Genomic DNA, 23,272 nt, shown 5'->3' on the forward strand with positions numbered 1-23,272 from the left:
GGTCATATACTTGGTCCATGGTGGTTCCCCTGGCTGGAAGGGTAGATTCCAAGGCAGGCCATGGGAATGTAGGCTATGGTTAGAAGGCCTGGGTAATGCCACAATCCCTTCCCCCATCCGTCGGACAATAGGTGGGCAGAAGGAGAACTTGAAGCGGTACCTGTGTCTGCTTCTTCCATGGTGACCAGTATTTCCCATTGACCCCACGACTGTAGTGCAGTCAGCATGGGAGGACACTCCTCTGCGTAATTCCCATGTGACAGCTAGATTTGAAACTTGCCGAGAGTTAATCCTCTCTGCATCCCCATTTTACACCATTTAATATAGATCATCTTGTGTGAATTGATGCAAAGGAATTTGGTTTCAGTTTGGTAACCTGGTGTAAACAAAGCAACACTTTATCACCTTCCCCGTAAGTGCCTGGTCTGAGAATGCATTAAACTTGAAAGGTGTTTCAAATAGAAAACCACAGCATTACCACAGAACAACATGGAAGAATACAGATTTCAATCCTTGTTTGCAGTGTTCACAGAGGATATCATTCCTCTTGTTCTCACCTCCAAGAGTCGAGAAATCTTCCAGTGTGTGATCGACCAGGATCTCACAGAGGAGCAACCTTACAAGCTCATTAAAAAGGATGATATTATAAACGACATGAAGGCAAGGGGAGGCACCTCTGATTTCTACCCCTTCAAACAGCAGATCCTGGTTAGTAATGTCTTTAATTCTGACATGATTAAGTCATCTGGAAAGTGTATATAAAGGTTAAGAGCTCTTACCAACCACCATTCAACTACAAATCATTGAGATAATATAATTGGCCAAAATAAAGCTTGCAATATTTAGGCTTTTCATCCTGTTTGTTGTAATAATTCAGACAGATTGAGAGTGGGTTTACTGGAATTCTCAAAGTATCACTATGGCATTAACAGTATCACATTACAAATAGTCATTTGGTAGTGCAGAACTTGAGTATTGCTGAAAGAAGACATGTTGTCGAAGTTTTTCATCTTACACTCATCAGGACAATTTGCAAGAATACCAAATTGTAAAGGGAACAACAATTTATACTGCGTGAGAAGAGAGTGCTGATTGGTTGACAAATGGAATCAGCACTGTCTTCTCATGCAATACAAGCTGTTGTTCTCTTTACAATTTGGTATTCTTGCGAATTGTCCTGGTGAGTGCAAGGCAAAAAGCTTTGACAATATGCATCTTTTTTCAGCAATACTCAAGTCTCACATTAATCCCCCCGAAAGGAAATAAATGCTCTTTTTCAAGCATTAGGATGTCTATATGAATGTGCTAAGATTCAATTCTGCATATGACTTGAAATTCAGCTTGAACAATGTATAATTTTAAAAAGAAATGGAATTTGCAGTCATAGTTGGCCCTTGAGGGGGTTTGAGTGTCTACAATATCAATACAGCAACGCTCATGCCAAGCTATGACTGTGATTGCACACGGCTTTATCGGAATTTTACTGATCACCATTAAACCGGCTTTGATTTTTTTTTTAACCCAGGAACATTCAACAGAAGACTTTCTAGTTGTTTTTGATAAAGATTTCAAGTACGGTCAAAGTTTTTACATGGTTTTAAATGAAACGATGAAGGAAGCGATTTTACAGGTATGAGATTTTTTTTTAACATAGGGAGAGGGGGAAAATATTCAACCCCTCAAGTCTGTCTGCCTTTCAGTGAGATCGTGCTAATCTGTCTCCAAACTCCACCCACCCACCTTGGCTCCATACCCTTTTTATATACCTGTCTGGTAAAATCTATCAACCTCAGATATAAAATTATTAATTGAGCTAGCATCTACCACTTTTGTGTGGTGCTGCAAGATAGATCCCTGTCCTGCAATGGGTTGCACAGGATCGGCTGACGGCCGATGATAGGGAAGGCTATATTTTAAATCCATCATAACTCCTCATCAAAACCCATCAGGGAGAAAAACTAGGTGAGGGGAAAAATGTCCAGTTGCTTTCAAACAGGATCAAAAACATCTAAATGACTCCTGGCCTCACAATACCAAATCACTTCCTTCACTGTCGCTGGGTCAAAATCCTGGAATACCCTCCTCAGCAGCAGTGTGGGTGTACCTGCACCACATGGACTGCAGCAGTTCAAGAAGGCAGCTCAAGGGCAATTGGGGATGGACAATAACTGTCAGCCTAGCCAGTGTCTCTCACATCCCATGAAAGAATTTTTAGAAAATCAGAGGACCTTACAGCGTGGAAGGGAGTTATTCGATTCATCATTACGCTCGATTTGAACTGAATGGGCTTTGAGTGGGTTAAAGTCAGGCCCATCATGCCAAATCTTTGAACGAGCTAACCGATTAGCTTCACAGCCAGGCTTGTTCCCTATAACCTTTCTCTTCAAGTATATTTTCATTTGCCTTTTGAAAATTCTTCTGGAATCTGATTTCACCAGCCTTTCCGGTAGTGCCTTCCAGGCCTTAACAGGCCTGTGTGAAAAAGAATTCTTCCTTCCCCTCTAGTTCTTTTGCCAATTATTTTAATTGTATGACCTTCGATTGAATAATCTTGAATATTTTGTTATATATTCTCTCCCTTCACCCTCTTTACTTTACAAAGAACAATTCCAACTTCTCTAATCTTCCCACATAACTGAACTTCCTCATTCTTGCTATTCCCCTGGGAATGTTCCCCCAAAGCCCTCTTCAAGGCTGTGACATCTTTCTTAAGTGCGGAGGTGATGGCGTAGTGGTATTGTCACTAGATTAGTAATCCAAGGGTAATGCTCTGGGGACCTGGGTTCGAATCCTGCCATGTCAGATGGTGGAATTTGAATTGAATAAAAATTTGGAATTGTAAGTCTAATGATGACAATGAAACCATTGTCGATTGTTGCAAAACCCCATCTGGTTCACTAAAGGGAAGGAAATCTGCCGGCCTTACCTGGTCTGGCCTACATGTGACTCCAGACCCACGGCAATGTGGTTGACTCTTAAATGCCCTCTGAACAAGGGCAATTAGGGATGGGCAATAAATGCTGGCCCAGCCAGCAACACCCACATCCCCCGAATTAAAACCCCTGAGTGTGTGAAGAACACTCTAAATCTCGACTGGAAATGGAAGGCACGTTTATGTTATTTGAAAATAAAAACTTGGCTTGTGAATTCTGCAGAAACAGCTCCCAGTATGTGATTAATTGCCTGACCTCACCTACAGAATCCGGAGTTCACCGAGGAAGTGCATATTGACAGCATGTGTGATGGGCTGATTTTGTTGACCTAGGTAAACAGCCTAGAACTGGAAATCCCTGAGGGAATGTAGAAGGAATACAGGAGCAAGAAGAGGCCATTCAGCCCCTTAAGTCTGTCTGCTATCCGATTACATCAGGGCTGACCTGTCCCTCAACCCTGTTCACCCACTTTGTTTCATATCTGTTGACAGGAATCACGGAATTGTTACAGAAGGAGACCATTTGGCCCACCATGTTTGCACAGCCTCTCTGAATGAACAGTTCCCTTAGTGCCACTCTCCTGCCTTCTCTCAGCAACCCTGCACATTCTTCCTTTTCAGATAACAGTCTAATTCCCTTTTGAATGCCTCGGTTAAACATGCCTCCACCACACTCTGAGACAACACATTCCAGACCCTAACCACTCACTGTGCGAAAAAGTTTTTCCTCACATCACCATTCCTTCTTTAATTAGTCACCTCAAATCAGTATCCTCCCGTTCTCGATCCTTCCACCAATGGGACCAGTTTCTCCCTGTCTTCTCTGTGCAGACCCGTCATGATTTTGAACACCTCCATCAAACCTTTCACAACCTTCTTTTCTCTGAGGTTCTGCAGTCCAACTTCCCCAATCTATCCATGTGACTGAGGTTCCTCATCTCTGAAACCATTCTTGTGAATCTTTTCTGCACTCTCTTTAATGCCTTCACATCCTTCTGGAAGTGTGGTGCCCGGAATTGGGCGCAATACTGCAGCTGAGGCTGAACTAGTGTGTTAAACACTTTTCACACCCTTGCCTAACAAAAGCCGAACATTCTCGGTCTTGACGTGACTGCCTAACCTTAACAGTTTTTTCGGAAGGGAGAGTTCCGGATTTCCCAGTGATCCCAGCGTTTTAACATGCCTGCTGCTGTGGTCTAACTGCCTGTAGTGAAAGATTATGAAAAAGTCACTGAAACCATGTGTTTTTAAAAAAATATATTTTTCTCCTCCTTGCAGTCACTTGAACAGAAACAGGATGCGAAGGAAGAGGACGAGGACGAGGAACTATCTTTTAAAGATTTCCTTCTTAGGAGCTGGACCGATTTGGGCAGTGGCATTGAAATTGAACAAGAAAAAGCTGAAGAGTCGTCAACGAAGGTCAAATATATTTCCTTCGCTTTTGTGGCATCTTAGTTGAGACAGAGCATGCTCAAAGTAAATTTCAAAGAGCCCGCCAGTCAGTACCTTTCTCTAATTTGGCCAATTCCTTGCCTCACTTTGCACATCTGTACAATATTGCACTGGACAGTGGGCCTTTGCTCTTTTGGTTATAAGTAAATAAGGTATCAGCCATGTCTTAATGGGTAGCACTCCCACCTCTGAATCGGAAGGTTATGAGTTCATAGCCCCACAGCGGACAGCCGGAGCACAAACTCCAAGTTGACGCTGCAGTACTGCAGGGACTGCTGCACTGTTCGAGATGCTGTCTTACAGAGGAGACGTTAAACAGAGTCTCGGCCTGCCCTGTGCAAGAGATATCATGACAATATTTTGGACCAGAGCAGAAGAGTTCTCCCCAGTGTCCTGGCCAATATTTAACCCTCAATCAACATCAATAAAGAAAACATCTTATCTGCTCATTATAACTTGGACTTGGGTGCACAGGTCACAATTTTGAAATTTGCAGATGACACAAAACTTGGCTCTGGATTTTAAGGCAGGGCGCACAGCTCACCTCCCTCACTCCCCTCATGAGTAAAATCGGTTGGTTTTAAAAAAGGTCTCTTTGCCGAGATAATACACTGGTGAGGGAGGGGTGGCTTTAACAACCCGAGTGTGGGACTTCTGACCCTCAGGGCCCCGCTGATTGGCTAGCGGCCGAGTAGCCCTAGAACCGCCAGAAGCAAGTGGTAGCCTCTGCTGGGATTACAAGGGAGTCCCCGGGTAGATGTGTCGTGGATGCCAGAATGACTTAAGTCGGGGTTTTTTGGGTGGGGAGGGATCGGGGACCTGTGGAGGGGTAGGAGAGGGTAGGGGGAGGGTTTAGGAGGCTGGGGCTGAGGCATTAAGGGAGGGTATCAACTTAGGGGACGGGGCCCTGAAAGGGCACCCCTCCCCCACCCAAAAGAGGCAACCTTCCCTTTCTTCCTGACCTTACATCACTGGTCACCATATTATGTTGGAGAGACAGAATTAGGCCCTTAACTGGCCCTTAGTTGCCTTACCCACCTACTGTATTATAGCGGACAGCTCAGGGTGGGTGGCCTTGATACCTGGGGGTGAAAGGTTATCGGGGAAAGGCAGTAATGCGGGTTTGAGGTTACATTCAAATCAGCCATGATCTTATTAAATGGCAGGGCAGGCTCAAGGGGCTGAGTGGCCTACTCCTGCTCCTAATTCGTGTGTTCGCATTTAATATGCTCCGGCCCCTTCAATCACGCCCAGTGGGGGCGCCTTGGAAATGTAGTAAACAGTGCCGAAGATAGGAATGGGCTTCAAAAGGACATAGGTTTGTGGAAAGGGCAGACAAAAGAGGTGAAATTTCACACATTATGTGTGAGGCGATACATTTTGTTTGGAAGAATGAGGCGAGACAATATGAGTTAAATGGTTGAATTTTAAAGGGGGTGCACGAGCAGAGAGACCTGGGGGGCTTGGTGCACAAGTCTTAGAAGGTGACAGGATTGGTTAATAGAGCAGTTAGTGAAGTAAATGGGAAACTGGGGCTTTGTGACTGGAGACATAAAGCTGAATTTTCAATTGCCCGTGAGGATGAGTTCGGGTGTGAGTGGGCCCAGAAAATCACACACTGGGAAGACGTCACTGGCTCCTGATGTCTCAGTGTACGATTCCTAAGGGATTGGGGGAGGGGGAGACAGCAACCTGCATGCCTCAAACTAAGTGCTCGTTGTGGAGTTCGTTAGGAGTCAAGAGAGCAACAGTTTGGAGTTTTCAATTGCGAAGCCTTGGGGAAAAGGGGGAGTCTGGAACATGTTAGTGCAGGGCTGTTGGGAACACCGTGAGGAGCTATGAGTGTTCATGACTGCAGTGTGTAAAAGTCATTGAAAATGGGAGATTTAAACTCAAATGCTCGAGCAGCGGCACAGAAAAGCATTGTTGGTGCTGGGAAGTTTGCCTTTGTGAGGAATGAGCGTTTGGACTCTTGTGGGGAATGTGAGGCTGTTGGCACCACATTGTGCATCAGAGGCAGAGAAAGCCCTGGTAAATCAAGGAGCAGCAGGCAAGGGTGTAGAGATAGGGATGCGAGAGGGAGAGAAAAACAAGGAGCAGCTTCAGCAGAGACATCCCCCTGATCAGGAGGAGGCCAGAGGACTACAGAAAGGGGCTGTAAGCGGGAGAAGGCAGTCCCCACATCATCATGTTTATCACTCAAGAGTCAGATACTTGCAAATAACAGAGCGCTAGTGCTGTAGAAGACTTCACCTCTACAGGCAGTTGGTCTTGGATATTTGTCTCTGGTCCACAATGACCTGATGCCTCATGGCTCCCTTGGCAGTCCAGTAGCTGCAGGCATCAAGGTCATCGGTGGTGTTGAATTTTTATACATTTGGGCTGTTCTAGGAATCAGCTGCAGACCTGGGTGACATCTTGCAGTGGACAGCTCATCGTGCTACCATGCAGCTCATGGCTACCCTATTTCAGAGAGCAGGGAACAATATCCATTTTGAGACAGATTGACCAATGAAGGCACAGTGGGCATTGGGGTTCTCTTTATTTTATTCACTTACTGGATGTGGGCAACACTGGATAGGCCAGCATTTATTGTCCATCCCTAATAGCCCTTGAGAAGTTGGTGGTGAACTGTCTTCTTGAACCACTGCAGCCACCATCACTGGATTCCCATAGGTCCAGGGGGTCATCAGCTGTATCTACATAGCCCTTACAGACCAGCCAGTCAGATTCCTGTACCCCTAAGCCCATGACAATATGTTCTGCTCACTGAATGTCTAGCTGACCTGTGACCACAGGAAGTGCATGGTCGAGGTCTGTGTTCACTTCCTGGGCAGTGCCTTTATCCTTGGAAAGTAGCAGGTGCCTCACCTGTTCAGGGTGGCTGCTGGGGGATCAGGGTCACCATCTGAAGAAATGGTTCTTGATGTCCGTCCGACACCCAGACACAGATGCAAAGAGGTGTTACAACCAGATAAGGATAAATAAGGAGAGGCTGTTTCTAATGACGGAAGTGCCAATAACCAGAGGACATATACTTAAAGTGATTTTTTAAAAACTTTTCATGAGATGTGAGTGTCACTGTTGAATCTATATCCACCTCCTATCAGGCCTTACATTCCAAATCGGACAATGTACTCCAAAGTGGAGTGATGTTAATGAGGCCTAGGCTAATGCTCTGGGGACATGGATTCAAAACCCACCGCTGCAACCGGTGGAATTTAAACCCAATAAATTAATCTGGAATTAAAAGCTATTCTTATAATGGTGACCATGAAATTATTATCAATTATTTTAAAAACCCATCTGGTCCATGAATCTCCTGAAGGAAAGGAAACCTGTCATCTTTATCTGGTCTGGCCTAAATTTGACTCCAGACTCAATATCGTTGACTCCTAGCTGCCCTCTGAAATGGGCTAGAAAGCCACTTACCTCGAGGGCAATTAGGGATGAGCTTTGCCAGCGACAACAACATCCTGTAAAATCCCCCCAAAAAAGTCACTTCTGGTTCTCTTGCCAACCGTGATATCAAGAAACAATTGAAGGAGCAAGATGTAGCAAAGGCTATGGGCCCTGACAACATCCCGGCAGTAGTACTTGTGCTCCAGGACTGGCTACGCCCCTAGCCAAGCTGTTCCAGCCCAGCTACAACACTGGCATCTACCGGCAATGTGGACTATTCCCCAGGTATGTCTTGTACATAAAAAGCACGACAAATCCAATCTGGCCAATTACCACCCCATCAGTCTACTCTCGATCAACAGTAAAGTGATGGAAGGTGCTGTCGACAGTGCTATCAAGTGGCACTTACTCAGCAATAACCTGCTGACTGATGCTCCGTTTTAGTTTTGCCAGGCCCACTCAACTCCTGACCTCATTACAGCCTTGGTCTAAACATGGACAAAGAGCTGAATTCCCAAGGTGAGGTGAGAGTGACTGCCCTTGACAGGAAGGACACTTTTGACTGAGTATGGCATTTAGCCCAAGCTAAATTAAAATCAGTGGGAATTGGAGGAAAATTCTTAATTGGTTGGAGTCATATCTAGCTTAAAAGAAGATGGTTGTGGTTGTTGGAATCCAAATATCTCAGCCCCAGGACATCTCTGCAGGAGTTCCTCAGGGTAGTGTCCTGGGCCCAGCCATCTTCAGCTGTTTCATCAATGATCTTCCCTCCATCAGAAAGTCAGAAGTGAAGATGTTCACTATTGATTGAGGTGTTCAGGACCATTTGTGACCCCTAAGATACTGAAGCCATCCATGTCCACATGTAGCAAGATCTGGAAAACATTCCGGCTCAGGCAAGTAACATTCACACCACACAAGTGCCAGGCAATGACCATCTCCAACAAAAAAGAATCTAACCATCCCCCCTTGTCATTCAATGGCATTACCATCGCTGAATCCTCCACTACCAACATCCTGAGGGTTACCATTGACTAGAAACTGAACTGGACTAGCCATATAAATACTGTGGCTACAAGAGCATGTCAGATGTTGGGAAATCTGTGGTAACTCACCTCCCGACTCCACAAAGTCTGTCCACCATCTACAAGGCACAAGTCAGGAGTGTGTTGGAATACTCGCCACTTGCCTGGATGAGTACAGTTCCCACAACACTCAAGAAGCTGGATACCATCCAAGACAAAGCAGCCTGCTTAATTGGCACCCCATCCATTACCTTCAACATTCACTCACTCCACCATCAACACAGAGTGGCAGCAGTGTGTACTATCTACTGCAGCAACTCACCAAGGCTCCTTTGACAGCGACAGTACCTTCCAAACCCATGACCTCTAGCCCTAGAAGGACAAAGGCAGCAGATGCATGGGAACACCACCATCTGCAAGTCCCCCTTCAAGTCACTCACCATCCTGACTTGGAAATATATCGCCATTCCTTCACTGTCACTGGGTCAATATCCTGGAACTCCCTCTCTAACAGCACTGTGGGTGTACCTACACCACATGGACTGCAACGGCTCAAGAAAGCAGCTCACCACCACCTTCTCAAGGGGCAATTAGAAATGTATTACTCATAATGCAAGGATGATTATTAAAAAAATCATTTGTCTTACTTGATATCAGGCCTAGTCCTAGAAAGAAAAAGAAACAATGTGGCTTATATTTATAATTCCGATTGCAAAATGTTTTATTTGTTCAATGCAGGTGAAATTTATGATTTCGCGTATCCGCAGAGAATTTGGGGCACCGGTGGTCTTTGATGATCGCAACGATGCTGAAACAAAGGATAGTTACATCGAGTGCACATCCTACCAGGACAAGAATTTCAGCATCAAAAAGCTGGAGAGGGATATAGGGATACAGGCTGTCAAGATATTAGAGGAAAGCAGCACACAGACAGAATGGTGAGTTACATGCTGATTAACCAGGGCAGTCCTAACCGTAACTTACTAACCTGTTCATCCCCTTCAACTTCCTCCTCATCGGAGGAGACATGCAGCTCTTGCATCTCCTCATCATCCGGGTCCTCCCCGCTTTGTGTCACCAGGTTCTGTAGCACACAGTATGATGCATGACACCTTCTGGGGTGTCAGATCTGCCCAAGCACCTGAACCTCATTTTCAGGATGCCAATGGTGAGCTCAACCAAACTCCGGGTTGTGGCATGAGCCTCGTTGTACCTTCTCTCACCAAGAGTCTGAGGCCGGCACACGGGTATCATCAGCCATGTCCTTCGCAGGGATTCCCTTACCCCCCCCCACCGAGGAGCCAGCCCTGCAGCCTGTGTGATCCCTGGAAGATGTCAGGGGTCTGAGACCTGCTGAAGATGTATGAGTCGTTGATGCTTCCGGTGTATCTTGCACACGCCTGCATGATCCGTTTGTTATGGTCACAGACCAGCTGAACATTGAGACAGTGGAAGCCTTTGCGGTTCACATTCTGGACTGCTTGTTGCCAGGGAGATTTAAGAGCCACATGGGTGCAGTGGATAGTACCCTTCACCTCTGGGAATCGGAAATCTCAGCAAATCCCAGCGCACTCACTTCCTGGCTCACCTGATCTCTGTCGAAGTTGACAAAGGTGTGTGCCTTGGCAAAAATGGTGTCTGTGACCTCCTGGATACGTTTGTGGGTGGAGGCTTTCGAGATCCCACAAAGGTCCTCAGTGGAGACCTGGAAGGAGCCACTGCTGTAGAAATTGAGTGCGGCAATAACTGTAACTGTCAATGGCAATGGATGCCCTCTGCGCCCCCATGGTGCCAAATCCTGCAGAAGGTGGCATATGTGAATGACCAGTTCCCTTGACATGTGCAGGTGTCAGTGACACTGGTTCTCGCTCATCTGCAGGTAGTACATGCACCATCTGCAGACCCTGGGTCTAGTGATCCGCCCATGAATGACGGCTCTCTGGGGTTCATCCTCTGTGTGCGCAGGATGCCGTTTTGTCCCTTGGTCTTCAGGGTTTTGCTCCTCCCTCTGGTGAGCCAGGTGCCTCTGTCTCATTCTTCTCCTTCTTCCCTCCTGCCTATAGGCAATGAAGCAGACAGCGAGATCACTGGGCTCCATGTTCCTGATGGTCTCTTCACTGCAGTATCAAAGAGAGAGACACAAGGGTCAATAATTGTCTCCTAAGGGCCACTCTTGGTCAAGTCATCACCTGTGGCTGCCTCTCGAGGCCCCTTAACACATGCCAGAGAGTCCAGGCAGCCACATGGATGCCCAGTATTTAGTGCCCATGCTGGCTCACCGTGCCCACACCCAGCACAGCCCCCACCCCAGCATTCCCCGCATACCACATGACCGACTGGCGACAGTTTCAGCCACTTGACCACATCCTGAACTCTCACCTCAGGGGCAGGCGTTGTCCTAATCTGGACTCCAAGGCTTCACGGTTTGCTTGGAGCACGAGGGCGACTTTTCAATGTCAACTGGAACATAATGCAAGGGACTAGGAGCGCGCCCCTCCATCAGTGTTCGATGGGCACCTTTCCCAAGGGCATCCTCAAGTTTGCCCAGTTACTCCATGGGTTCTGCAGCATCATCATTCAAGCTTGAAGTGAGCGCGTGAGGGGGTAACAGCACTGGAGCAAATCATTGGCACTGTCAGGGATTAGTGCTGCTTGTGTGGTGGGCACAATTGCTTGACTAGGCTGACCCCGAGCATGTCAACTGAGCTCTAGCTAAACGCGCTCAGCTGCGAAGGAGTGCTATCTTTGACATGTTTTGCCATTAGCCCAGCGGTTTTCTTGCCCCCACCCCCATCCCACCAACCCTGCCATCCCCATCATGTCTTTGTGCTCAAACTTCAGTTGGTGCTGCCTTAAACACCCACCCCGACCCTTGCCCTGTAGCCTTAACCCCGAGGTTCCCTTCTCCTCCTTCCTCCTTCGCACTGTCACCCCTTGCCCCGGCACCACAAGCCAGCCACGAAGAAGCCGCTGTGGAGACTTGCCCATGACCCCCCCCCACCCCCCCACCGGGTCCACGGAGCCGCTGGGACCATCGCGGGCGCTGCGCCAAGTTGCACGCCCTCACGTCCGAGTTCCCCCTTGATGTTGAGATCCCCAGGTCCGCGCCTTCTGGAGGCAGTTGTCACTCACGCTGTCGTGGAAACACTCTCTCTCTCGTGGGACATAAAATTTGATTCCGGCGCTGGCCACAATAACGAGATGCTGATTATTACAGTTAAGTTTGCGACGCCCGACAGTGGGAAATGCAGCCCGCCATTGATGGGGGAGGGGACAGTCACACCCTGGATTTAGGTCGTCAGGAAGGGCGATTAGGGCCTTCCCTTGGGATTCTCCGACCTCGCCACCGAACACACCCGCGGCAAACAGGGGCGGAAGGATTCAAATCCCCCCTCCACCCCACCCTGCCCAATGCACACCCACAGCTGGGGAGCTTAAATCCCATTAACGAAATAAATCTGGAATTTGGAGAAAGTAGTATTGGCGATGGGGGCCGCGGGGAGGATTTTCCCCTCGTTGAGGCGGGCGCGGTGGGTGGGTGGGCCCGAGAGCAGCCGCGAAATTGTCTGCTCCCCACCCACCCCCCCGCTCGGGCCCTGACCACGATTTACCGCCGGTCGGCCAATTAACGGCCAGTCAGTGCGAAACCCACCCCTGGGTGCCTCAGCGCCGCTGGGGTGGGGGCAGGAGGAGCGCGGGCGCTGAGGTTTGGGCACGCGCGGTGTGGGGGTGGGGTTTGGGGGGGGAGGGGAGCCTGCACCCAAAGCTCCCCAAAGGCACAGCGCTGCCTCAGGGAGCTGAAGATCTCTAAAATGAGAAGTAAAGGTTCGAAAAATAAGGAAAGCCACGTCTGTGACTGTCACATGAACATGGGCCTGTGAAGAATGGCTTAAAAACGTTTTTATCTGTTTTCCTCGGTCACTGTTGGAAACCTCATCCCGCCCACGTGGAGGGAGTAATCGCAAAAAAGCGGGAAGGCCTCCCCAGCCTATTCACCCGCCCACCCGTCGACCACCAGCTCGGACGGGCGGCGAAAATTTCAATTTAATTCATCGGTCAATGGGCCCTCGTCGTTGTTGTTGTCTGGCGCGCACCGCCTCCCCCCCGGACTCCGGGGCGTGCCCCCGCCGACCGAACTATCGCGCGAGTGCACGAGGGCGTCGAGACCCTCTCACCCGATGTCATCGCGCGTCGTTTCACGCTCCCGTGTGCACTGGGGGCGCGCGTCTGCCTGGCGAGCTGAAAATTCCGCCCCAGCCCGCAACCGGATTGTCGTTAAAAACCCGTCTGGTTCCCTCGTGTTCCGTAGGAAAGGAAATTTTTCAGTCCTTACTGCTCTGGGCCTCTAGGTGATCCACAGCAATGTTTTCTGATTCTTACCCGCTCTCTGAAATGGTCTAGAAAGCCACTCGGTCGCCAAGAAAGTGATTCCCCACCACCTTGCCAAGGGCAGTTGGGGAAAGGCAATAAGTGCCGATCTGCCAACAACGGCCAGATGGTAGCTCAGTAAAGGTGATAGCTGAAGAATCGGAGAGTGGGATGAGGAGATTTTTTTTTATGCATCATGAGTTCTTACGCTGCAGAACACAGTACCTGAGAGGATAATGGAAACAGATGCAAGGCATTAGGTTCAGTGCAGAGGAGATTGATCAGGATGGTACCAGGGATACAAACTTTAATTACATGAAGAAAACCAGAGTAGCTAGAGTTGTTTTGGTTGGAGAAGTTTAAGGAGCATCCAATGGAGGTGTTCAAAATCGTGAAAGGTTTTGAAAGAGTAAATAAAGAAAAACTGATTTACATCCTTACTTGTAAATGCGTTGGGGGATGGTTCAGAGGAGGTTTACTAGATTGATACCTGGAATGAGTGGGTTGTCTTATGAGGAAAGTTTGGACAGACTGGGCATGTTTCCACTGGAATTTACAAGAGTGAGGGGCGACTTGATTGATGTATATAAGATCCTGAATGGCTTTGACAAGGTGGATGTGGAAAGGATGTTTCCTGTTGTGGGTGAGTCCAGAACTAGGGAGCACTGTTTTTAAATTAGGGGTCGCCCTTTTAGGACAGAGATGAGGAGACATTTTTTCTCTCAGAGGGTTATGTGACTTTGGAACTCTCTGCCTCAGAAGGCGGTGGTGGTGGGATCACTGAATATTTTTATGGAGGAGGTAGATAGATTCTTGTTAGGCAAGGGAATGAAAGATTATTGGGAGTAGATGGGAATGTGGAATTTGAAACACAAACAGATCAGCCATGATCTTATTGAATGGTGGAGCAGGCTCGAGGGGCCGAATGGTCTACTCCTGTTCCTATTTTGTATGTCCATATATTCCCAGTGGCAAGAGGTTTAGTAACTGGACAACACAGGTTAAAGATAACAGGGGAGAGGAACTGATGGGGAGATTAGTTTTTTTTTTCATAACTAGGTGTTACGTTCTAGAATGTGCTGTCTGAAAGGGAGGTGGAAGTAGATTCAACAGCAACTGTCAAAAGGGAACTAGATAAGTACTTGAAAGGGAGACATTTGCAGGGCAATGGGAAGAGGGCAGTAATTGGATTGCTCTTCCAAAGGGCCAGCACAGACATGATGGGAAGAATGGCCTCCTTCTGTGGTGTATGATTCTAAGTTTCTGCATGATTAATCACATAAAATTCAACAAAGCCTCCTGGTTGGACTTTTACTACATTTTAACTGTGGCTTGTTGCTGTTTCAGGACCTACCCTCGGAATGCTTGCACCCAATATACACCCAGTGAGTTTACGCAGGAGGAAAAAGATGAAATTTTAAAATCTGAAGCCCTCAACACATTTATCAACTCGGTTGCATTGAGGTATGGTGGCAGATCGCAGTTGTATGTAGAGTTGCCAAGTCTGGTTGGATGTATTACTGGAGGTTATATCACATGACCATCCTAACTTCCCAGTCAAATAACCTTTTTTACACCACCAGTTCCACCTCGCACCCCCATCTACATATATATTGATAAGCTAAAGTGTTCAAAGAAAATGGAAAATACTGTTATGAACAATGTATAATTTTTAAGTTGAATATTTACAAATATGTGTGTGCGTGTGTGTGCACGTGTGTGTGCGCGTGTGTGCGCGTGTGTGTGTGTGTGCGCGCGTGTGTGTGTGCGCGTGTGTGTGTGCGCGTGTGTGTGCGCGCGTATGTGTGCGCGTGTGTGTGTGCGCGTGTGTGTGCGCGCGTGTGTGTGTGCGCGCGTGTGTGTGTGCGCGCGTGTGTGTGTGCGTGCGTGTGTGTGTGTGCGCGCGTGTGTGTGTGTGCGCACGTGTGTTAAGAAAGGTAAAATGGTACCAATTTCATTTAGGTTCTGTTTGTGAACCTTAGTACTGGGAAGGCTGGTTGGACTCTTGACTAAAAGGCCAGGTCTTTTGGGTTTGTTTGTATATATACATTTTTTATGAGGTTTTACGATCCCTGAAGTTAAAGAGATGGGTGAGAAGTTTAGTGATTGTGGTGGGGGGGGACACAAAGTAGAAAAACTTTACAGTTGTCTAGCGACAGTGGTCCAGAGACACAGACACAAAAAAAAACAAGAGTTGATAGAAGAGAGAGTTCAGTGTGTGTCAGAGAGTGAACACTTAGATTTTCAGGTCTCTGGGAAGAAAATGTTACAAGCGTATTGGGACATTAGTTGACTGAACCGTCAGTTATGGAACTCAGTAAAGTGAGGAGTTTAGCAGAGGTGCTACAGGAAGACTGAATTTAGAGTGCAGTTTTTGGGTGTCTTGGGGAGAGATACAAGTTGGGTGTAAAGCATCAAGTGAACGCTCAGGAATTCACTGGAAGAAAACCATTTGCAACTGTGCCAGTCCCAAGCGAGAAGCCTTTGTGTCAAGCTAGTGGTAACTCCTCACTGGTTTAAGTGTCTGTAAAGATATTACAGGGGTAAAGGAATAGTGTGAATTTGAAGAGTCTTCTTCTGTTTGCATTGAGATCTTTCCCACCTTTTTGTCTGGTATTTAACAAATACTTTACTCTTTATGTTAAAAGTTCATCAGCAGACAGTTGTGAATTTGTTTAGTAAATTTCCTCCACAGTTTCTACAAAAATGTTAGGATCTATCAGGCAAGGTTTCACTCTTGCCCAGTATTGCCATCAGCTGGATCATAACAATACACAGAAATTCCCAAAGATTTTTATCCTAGTGTTTGCTCACAGCAGTGCCCAGGAGATTAATATTTAATTCCTAAAGACTCAAGGGCAGGCCTGGAGGGTTAACAGCCCTCACTGTATAATATACAGGTTATATAGGCCCTAGCAGAGGAGATCCAGGGAGTCTAACTCCAAGGGTTAGATTATGAGATGAAATAAACAAGGCTTGCATTCCCTGGATTATAGAAGGTTAAGGGACTTCCTGGTTGAATCTGTCCAATCAGGTTTCCAGCCTTGTCACAGTACTGAAACAGCTCTTAGCAAAGTCACAAGTGACATTGTACAGTGATTGTGATAAACGTTCCCTTCTTCTCGGCCTGTCTGCAGCCTTTGACATGGTTGACCACACCATTCTCCTCCAATGCCGTCCAGCTGGGTAGGACTGCTCTCAGCTGGTTCCATTCTTATCCATCTAATTGTAGCCAGAGAATCACCTTCAATGTCTTCTCTTCCCACTCCCCCATCATTACCTTTAGTGTCCTCCAAAGATCTACCCTTGGGCTGCTCCTATTTCTCATCTACATACTGCCCATGTCCGAAAACACAAAATTAGATTTCAAATGGACACTGACAACACCCAGCTCTACCTCATCACCACCTCTCCCGACTCCTCCACTCGCTCTAAACTGTAAGCTGCTTACTCAACATCCACCACTGGATTAGGAGAAGTTTCCTCCAGTTAACTATTGGGAAGACCAAAAGCCATCCTTGCGTTTTTTTATATCTAGACTTGACTATCGCAATGCACTCCTGCCTGACCTCCCATGTTCCACCATCTCTAAATGTGAGATCATCCAAAATTCTGCCCACTGTGATCCAACTTACAGCACATCCTGTTCACCCGTCAACCCCATGTTTGGGGAACCTACGTTGACTTTTGTTTAAGCAACACCTTAACTTTGAAATTCTCATGCGTGTTTTCAGATCACTCCATGGCCTTGCTGGATCCCTGTCTCTGTGATCTCCTCCAGCCCTACAATCCTTCATGATACCTGCACTCTTCCAATTCTGGCCTCTTGAGCATCCCCAATTTTAATTGCACCACTACTGGTGACCGTTCCTTCAGCTGCCTGGTCTCTAGGCTCTGGAATTCCCTCCCTAAACTTCTCTTACCTCTTTCTTAAGATGCTCCTTAAAACTTATCTCTTTGACCAATCTTTTGGTCATCCACCCGAAGATCTCTTGATGTGATTCAGTGTCAAATGTGATCGAATAATCAATGCTGTGAAGCATCTTGGGATCTTTTAGTGCATTAAAGGTGATTTATAAATGCAAGTTGTGTTCTGATACAATTGAACCTACTAGGATATTGAAACATTGCTAAGGTTGAGAGAGAGAAACCTTTATCGCTGTTGGGTGATTTGGGACTGGGGGGGACATAACCTTAGAATCAGAGGCAGGGCATTCAGCAGTGAGGTTAGCTAAAACCTTGTCATACGAATAGAAGTGTTCGACCCTCACCTGCACAAAGCAGTAGATGTCAGCTTGGTGCACAACATGAGATCAAAGATTGTTAAGTGTTGGCTAGATGAGGATAAAAGGATATGGAACAAGACTGATGGGTAGAGTTAGGATACAGATCAACCGGAATTTCACTGAATGCTGAAACAGACTCGAAGGGCTGAATAGCCTCCTCCTGCTCCTGTGTTGATCTTCCAAACAGCGACAGCACCAATCGATGATGGTCCATTATTCTTCCTCAGTTTCTTCTTCCTTCGGAGTAGAAGGTCAAGATACTGGAGAAGGGAGGTGGGAGGAGAGGTACAAGGAGAGTTTGAAATACATGGAGAGAGATCTCAAAATAATAGAATAAAAGTAAAATACTGCAGATGCTGGAAACCTGAAGCAAAAACAGAAAAACACTGCAAAAACTCAGCTGATCCGGCAGCATCTGTGGAGAGAGAAATAGAGTTAACGTTTCAAGTCTTTATGACTCGTCTTCAGAGCAGAAGAGACAGAAAATGTAATAAAGTAAAAGATTGATGTAATTTCTGTTGGAAGTGATTTTGTCTGACAAGCTAAGTAGATCAAAGACCAGACTGCAAGGACAGGAATTTACTAGAATTCTTCTTTGACTTAAATTGGCCAATTTTTTTTCAATCTGTTTTATGTTTTTTTCTTCCCACTATATGCCAACCCCTGCCAACAACCCCACCCCCAATACATCCCACAACCCCCGACTACCATCTCCAACCCCTCACTGAGCACCCAACACCCCCCCCAGTGACCAACATGCCTACTGACCACCTGAGCCCCCCACTGACCACCTGACACCCCTTAGTAACTACACCCCCACTTACCCACTCACCATCCTATCCCCTACCCACCCTACACCCCCCCACCCACCCTACCCCGTCCCCCTCCCCAATCCTTCACATTTAACTTTATATGCTTACCCTCTCCCTGGCATCTCAAAACAGCTGAATGTTTAAATCTGCCCGCTTTATGGCAGCTAGTGCTGTAAAAATGGGGGCGTAGCTTCCGTACCTCTGACTCGGGAGCCCACAGCACCTTCCTCACCCGGCCCGAGTGAGAAGCTCGGGCGGGAAGGGAGCGGCCGCATTTCAGGGTAAGTAACTAGGAGCAGAGTGGCAATCCGACTGTGAGTTCCAGCCCGCAGAAGTTCCAGCCCTGGCTCTAATTTTTAGTCTGTGCCCCCCGGTCCTAGGCTCCCCAACAAGTGGAAATAGTTTCTCCCTATCTGTTCCCCTTAATATAGTGAAAACTTTGATCAAACCCTCTAATTATCTTAAGCACCCCAATTGGTTCACTCCTTAATTTCCCATACCTAAGGGAATGCAAGCCTAGAGTCTATACTACTTATAACTTAACCCGGTTAGTCCTGGTATCATTCCGATGAACCTGCACTTCCGAAGGCAATAGACAGACCAAGTGCTGGAAAATGCGATTGGGCCAGGTGACTCGCTTTTTGGCTGGCACGGACAGCCTGAGCGGAGTGGCTTTCTTCTGTGCTGTAAAGTTTTCTACATTTTCGAAATGTCTGAAAGGGAGGAATTGTGCAGGGTTGTGGGGAGAGGGGAGAGAGTGGCTCCTTAGGGGAGCCAGCACAGACATGATGGGCTGAATGGTCTTCTCCTAGAGTCATAGAGGGCCACAGCACAGAAAAAGGCCCTTCGGCCCATCGAGTCTGCACTGGTGAAACAAGTACCTAACTATTCTAATCCCATTTTCCAACACTAGGCCCATAGCCTATAGAGTCGTAGAGGGCTCTGTGCTGTAATGATTCTATTCTATTCTAATCCTGTCTGAAGTGCAGTGCTCAGAATTGAACGCAGTTACTCTTGACGCAGTCTGGATGCATATCATTAGCACCAACCATGCTGCTCTTTCATGGCAGGTTTGAGTTAGCCTTACAGCAAAATGAAATTATGGATGTCTTCTACGATGACTGGAGGGGGCTTACGGATGAGGATAGTACATTTGGGGGAAAGGCAGACTGCCACCTAAAGGAGTACCAGTCCTTCACCGACCTTCAAAAGAGCCAAGGAAAGAGGGTTAACAACATTGAATGGCACCCGACCATTCTGGGTAAGTTGAACTTCAGCATAGGAATTATTCATACACTTGCAAGGGTGAAGGTTCAGCACTCTTAAGGCGCAGCTTGGCACAGTGTGTAACACTCTCACCCCTGCCTCAGGAGGTTGTTCACTCCAAACCCCTCCGGAGACCTGAGTGCAAGCTTTAGGCTTGACGCTCCAGACCAGCGCTGAGGAAGATCTAAACTGTACAAGGTACTCTTATCCAGATGAGGTATTAACCCAAGCCCCTCTCTGCCCTCTGCCCCCTGCCTGAAAAAGATCCCAGGGCACTATTTGAAGGAGGGTCAGAAAATTCTTCCCTGTGTCCTGGCCAATGTTTATTCCTCAACTAATATCACTGAAACAGATTATCTGGTCATTATCTCGTTGTTATTTGTGGGTGCTTGCTGTGCGCATATTGGCTGCTGCAATCCATTCCGACCACACTTCAGAAATACTCCATTGACTGTAAAGTGCTTCAGAACGTCCTGAGACTGTGAAAGGTGCAGACTGTGAAAAACAAAACCAGGAGAGATGAAACAGACAGTCAATTCGCTATCATTATGTAAAATCAATCTCCCATTGCCCGCAATTTCTCTCTCACAAAATATCCCTGGATAACACCCATTTTTATTAGATAATGGCAATAATGTTGGGGCTAATTTGATGCTGACAGTGGGGAGTATCACTCACAAGAAGCACATCATTGAAAACCATGAGCACACATAGCTTGCCATTTCCGGTCAACTGGAATGAACAGATGGCAAATCGCAGGCAGTGCTCTCGTGATGTGCTCACTGGTGCAAAGCCGTAGAATCTGTACCAGTACCCCTTGTCTATCTAGGCTTAGCCGATATAAAGGCAAAACACTGCGGATGCTGGAAGTCTGAAATAAAAACAGAAAATGCTGGAAAAGCTCAGCAGGTGTGACAACATCTGTGGAGAGAGAGACAGAGTTAAGGTTTTGAGTCTGTATGACTCTTCATCAGGTGCTCTGAAGAGTCATATGGACTCGAAACATTAACTCTGTTTCTCTCCCCACAGATGCTGTCAGACCTGCTGAGTTTTTCTAGCATTTTCTTTCTTTTACCCAAAATAAACTCTGGAGAAAAAATGATTAGGTTCCTTATAGATTGAGTTGACTAGGTCTACACTCCCAGGAGTTTAGAAGAATATGTGCAGATCTAATTGAAACATATAACATTCTTAAGGGGCTTGACAGGGTCGATGCTGAAAAGGTGACTGGGCACTCATGACAGGGCCACAGTCGCAGAATAAGGGGTCGGCCATTTGGGATGGAGATGAGGAGAAATTTCTTCACTCAAATTTTGTGAATTCACTGTGAATTTTTGGAATGTTCTACCCCAGAGAGTTGCGACTGCTCTGTCACTGAGTATATCCAAGGCAGATTTTTGGAGACTAAGGGAATTGAGAGATATGGGAATGGTGCAGGAAAGTGGAGCTGAGATATGAAATCAGGCATGGTCTTATTGACTGGTGCAGCAGAATCGAAGGGCCAAATGGCCTGTGTTCTAGTGCCCATTTATTTTATTCTTATGCTTTTATTCTGAAAAGCGTAATCTGTTTTTGTTAGATGCTGGGTGCTAGTTTTAACCATGATTTTTCAGTTAAATGTGTAAATTCTTCTACTTATGATCAGGGCTAGTGGCTGTGTCAGTTGTGGATCACATTACCATGGAGGACAGGATGAACTTAACCAACAGACCACTCCGGAGTCATTCATATATTCTATTCTGGAACTTCACTGATCCCATCCGCCCACAGGTATCCAAATACTCTGTTGCACATTACTAGTGAACCAACCACTCAAAGGCATATACAATGTACTGTAGCTTTACTTGTGTGATTATGACACAGTTAACAATCTCAGTAATATGCCTGGCCTGGTAATATGGTGGTGGGTAAAGTTCTATATAACTCAAGAGGGAGCTGAAGAGGTTCTTGACTGGAGCAGAAACCATTACAATTAGAAGGTCAAATAGATCAAATGTACAGATAACGCGTCCTCTACCACCTAGAAGGACAAGGGTAGCAGACAGATGGGAACACCACCTCCTGCAAGATCCTCTCTAACTCATGCACCATCTGGCTTGGAACTATATCGCCATTCCTTCACTGTCACTGGGTCAAAATCCTAGAATTCCTTTTCTAACAGCACTTGGCCCGTGTGGTCTCTGGGACTTCTGTTTTACTCGTTCATGGGATGTGGGCTTCGCTGGCTGGGCCCAGCATTTATTGCCCAGCCCTAATTGCCCTTGAGAAGGTGGTGGTGATCTGCCTTCCTGAAGCGCTGCAGTTCCTGTGGTGTAGGTTTCGGTTGCCTTCAGGAAGCCGGGGAGGATTTTCTGGAATATTTCTTCCATTATGGGCCCTCGGATTTTCTCTGTTTTGTTCGGCCTCTCCCAGGAGATTAAGTGGTGGTGGGAGGGAAGGGGAGGGAAGAAGTGTTTTGTCATGATGCCCATAATTGTGGACCAGGCTTGATGAAACAGATGCCTGGAAATTTTGTAAGTTCGTTTATCCTTAGAATAAGCAGTCACTGAAAAGGTTCATTTGGCCCATTAACGTTGTGATGGTTTTCTCCTCCACAAATTCCTTTGTTGAATTATAATCTCCCACTCACTTTCCATCAACATTAATATTCCTCCTTTTTGAGTAACTTTATAATTTTAGTTTAAAGGAATGGGATATTTACACTTTCTATTATTTAAAAGCACAATTGTTGACAAAACAAGGTAAACAAAAACCATGAATAAGTTCAAAACATTTTAATGCTATAACTGGGGCCAAGTGTTGATAACAACTGTATGAGTTCATTTTGATTTTTGGAGTTCTTTGCAATTTTGGGATGTGGCCTGTGACTTTGTCCATTTTCATCTGAAAACCACAAACAAGTGGTCTTCACTATCATATACAATGAGGTTGTGTTGGCTACACTTTTGTCTGTTGCCCTAGTCCAACTTGGCTTGATTATTTCAGCAATCACTGCTAATGGATTCATTTATTCAAACTCAAACATCAGCTGTTTTTTTTTATTTTTTTCATGAGATATTAGCATCGCTGGCTGGGCCAGCATTTATTGCCCATCCCTAATTGCCCTTGAGAAGGTGATGGTGAGCTGCCTTCTTGAACCGCTGCAGTCCATGTGGTGTAGGTACTCCCACCATGCTGTTAGGAAAAGATTCCAGGATTTTGACCCAGCGATAGTGAATGAACAGCGATAAAGTTCAAACTCAGGATGGTTTGTTTTTTGCAGTGGAACTTTCAGGTGGTGGTGTTCCCATCTATCTGCTGCCCTTGTCCTTCTAGGTGGCAGAGGTCACAGGTTTGGAAGGTGCTGTCGAAGGATCCTCGGTGAGTCGTTGCAGTGCATCTTGTAGATGTTACACACTGCTGTTACTGTGCGTCGGTGGTGGAGGGAGTAACTGTTTGTGGATGGGGTGCCAATCAAGCGGGCTGCTTTGTCCTGGATGGTGTCGAGCTTCTTGAATGTTGTAGGAGCTGCACTCACCCAGACAAGTAGAGAGTGTTCCATTGCACTCCTGACTTGTGCCTTGTAGATGGTGGACAGGCTTTGGGGAGTCAGGATATGAGTTACTCGCTGCAGGATTTCTAGCCCCTGACCTGCTCTTGTAGCCACAGTATTTAAATGGCTGGTCCTGTTCAGTTTCTATACAAATCGACGCTGAATGTTTAACATGGTGGATAGGGTGCCAATCAAGC

The 23,272-nt window shown here is 46.6% G+C and overlaps 1 protein-coding gene across 1 annotated transcript in view; it reads left to right on the top strand.

The window, feature by feature from the left end:
* Positions 1–23,272, top strand: part of dnai3 (dynein axonemal intermediate chain 3) — a 121,316-nt gene that overhangs the window by 14,962 nt on the left and 83,082 nt on the right. Inside the window, exons 3-9 of the mRNA XM_041207850.1 lie at positions 524–708; positions 1,526–1,630; positions 4,211–4,351; positions 9,550–9,749; positions 14,527–14,643; positions 19,348–19,538; positions 21,189–21,313. Coding sequence (XP_041063784.1) covers positions 524–708; positions 1,526–1,630; positions 4,211–4,351; positions 9,550–9,749; positions 14,527–14,643; positions 19,348–19,538; positions 21,189–21,313 — 1,064 coding nt within the window. The remainder of the gene's footprint in view (positions 1–523; positions 709–1,525; positions 1,631–4,210; positions 4,352–9,549; positions 9,750–14,526; positions 14,644–19,347; positions 19,539–21,188; positions 21,314–23,272) is intronic.

The sequence above is a fragment of the Carcharodon carcharias genome, chromosome 16 (genome assembly GCF_017639515.1).
Source record: "Carcharodon carcharias isolate sCarCar2 chromosome 16, sCarCar2.pri, whole genome shotgun sequence".
Classification (NCBI taxonomy): domain Eukaryota; kingdom Metazoa; phylum Chordata; class Chondrichthyes; order Lamniformes; family Lamnidae; genus Carcharodon; species Carcharodon carcharias.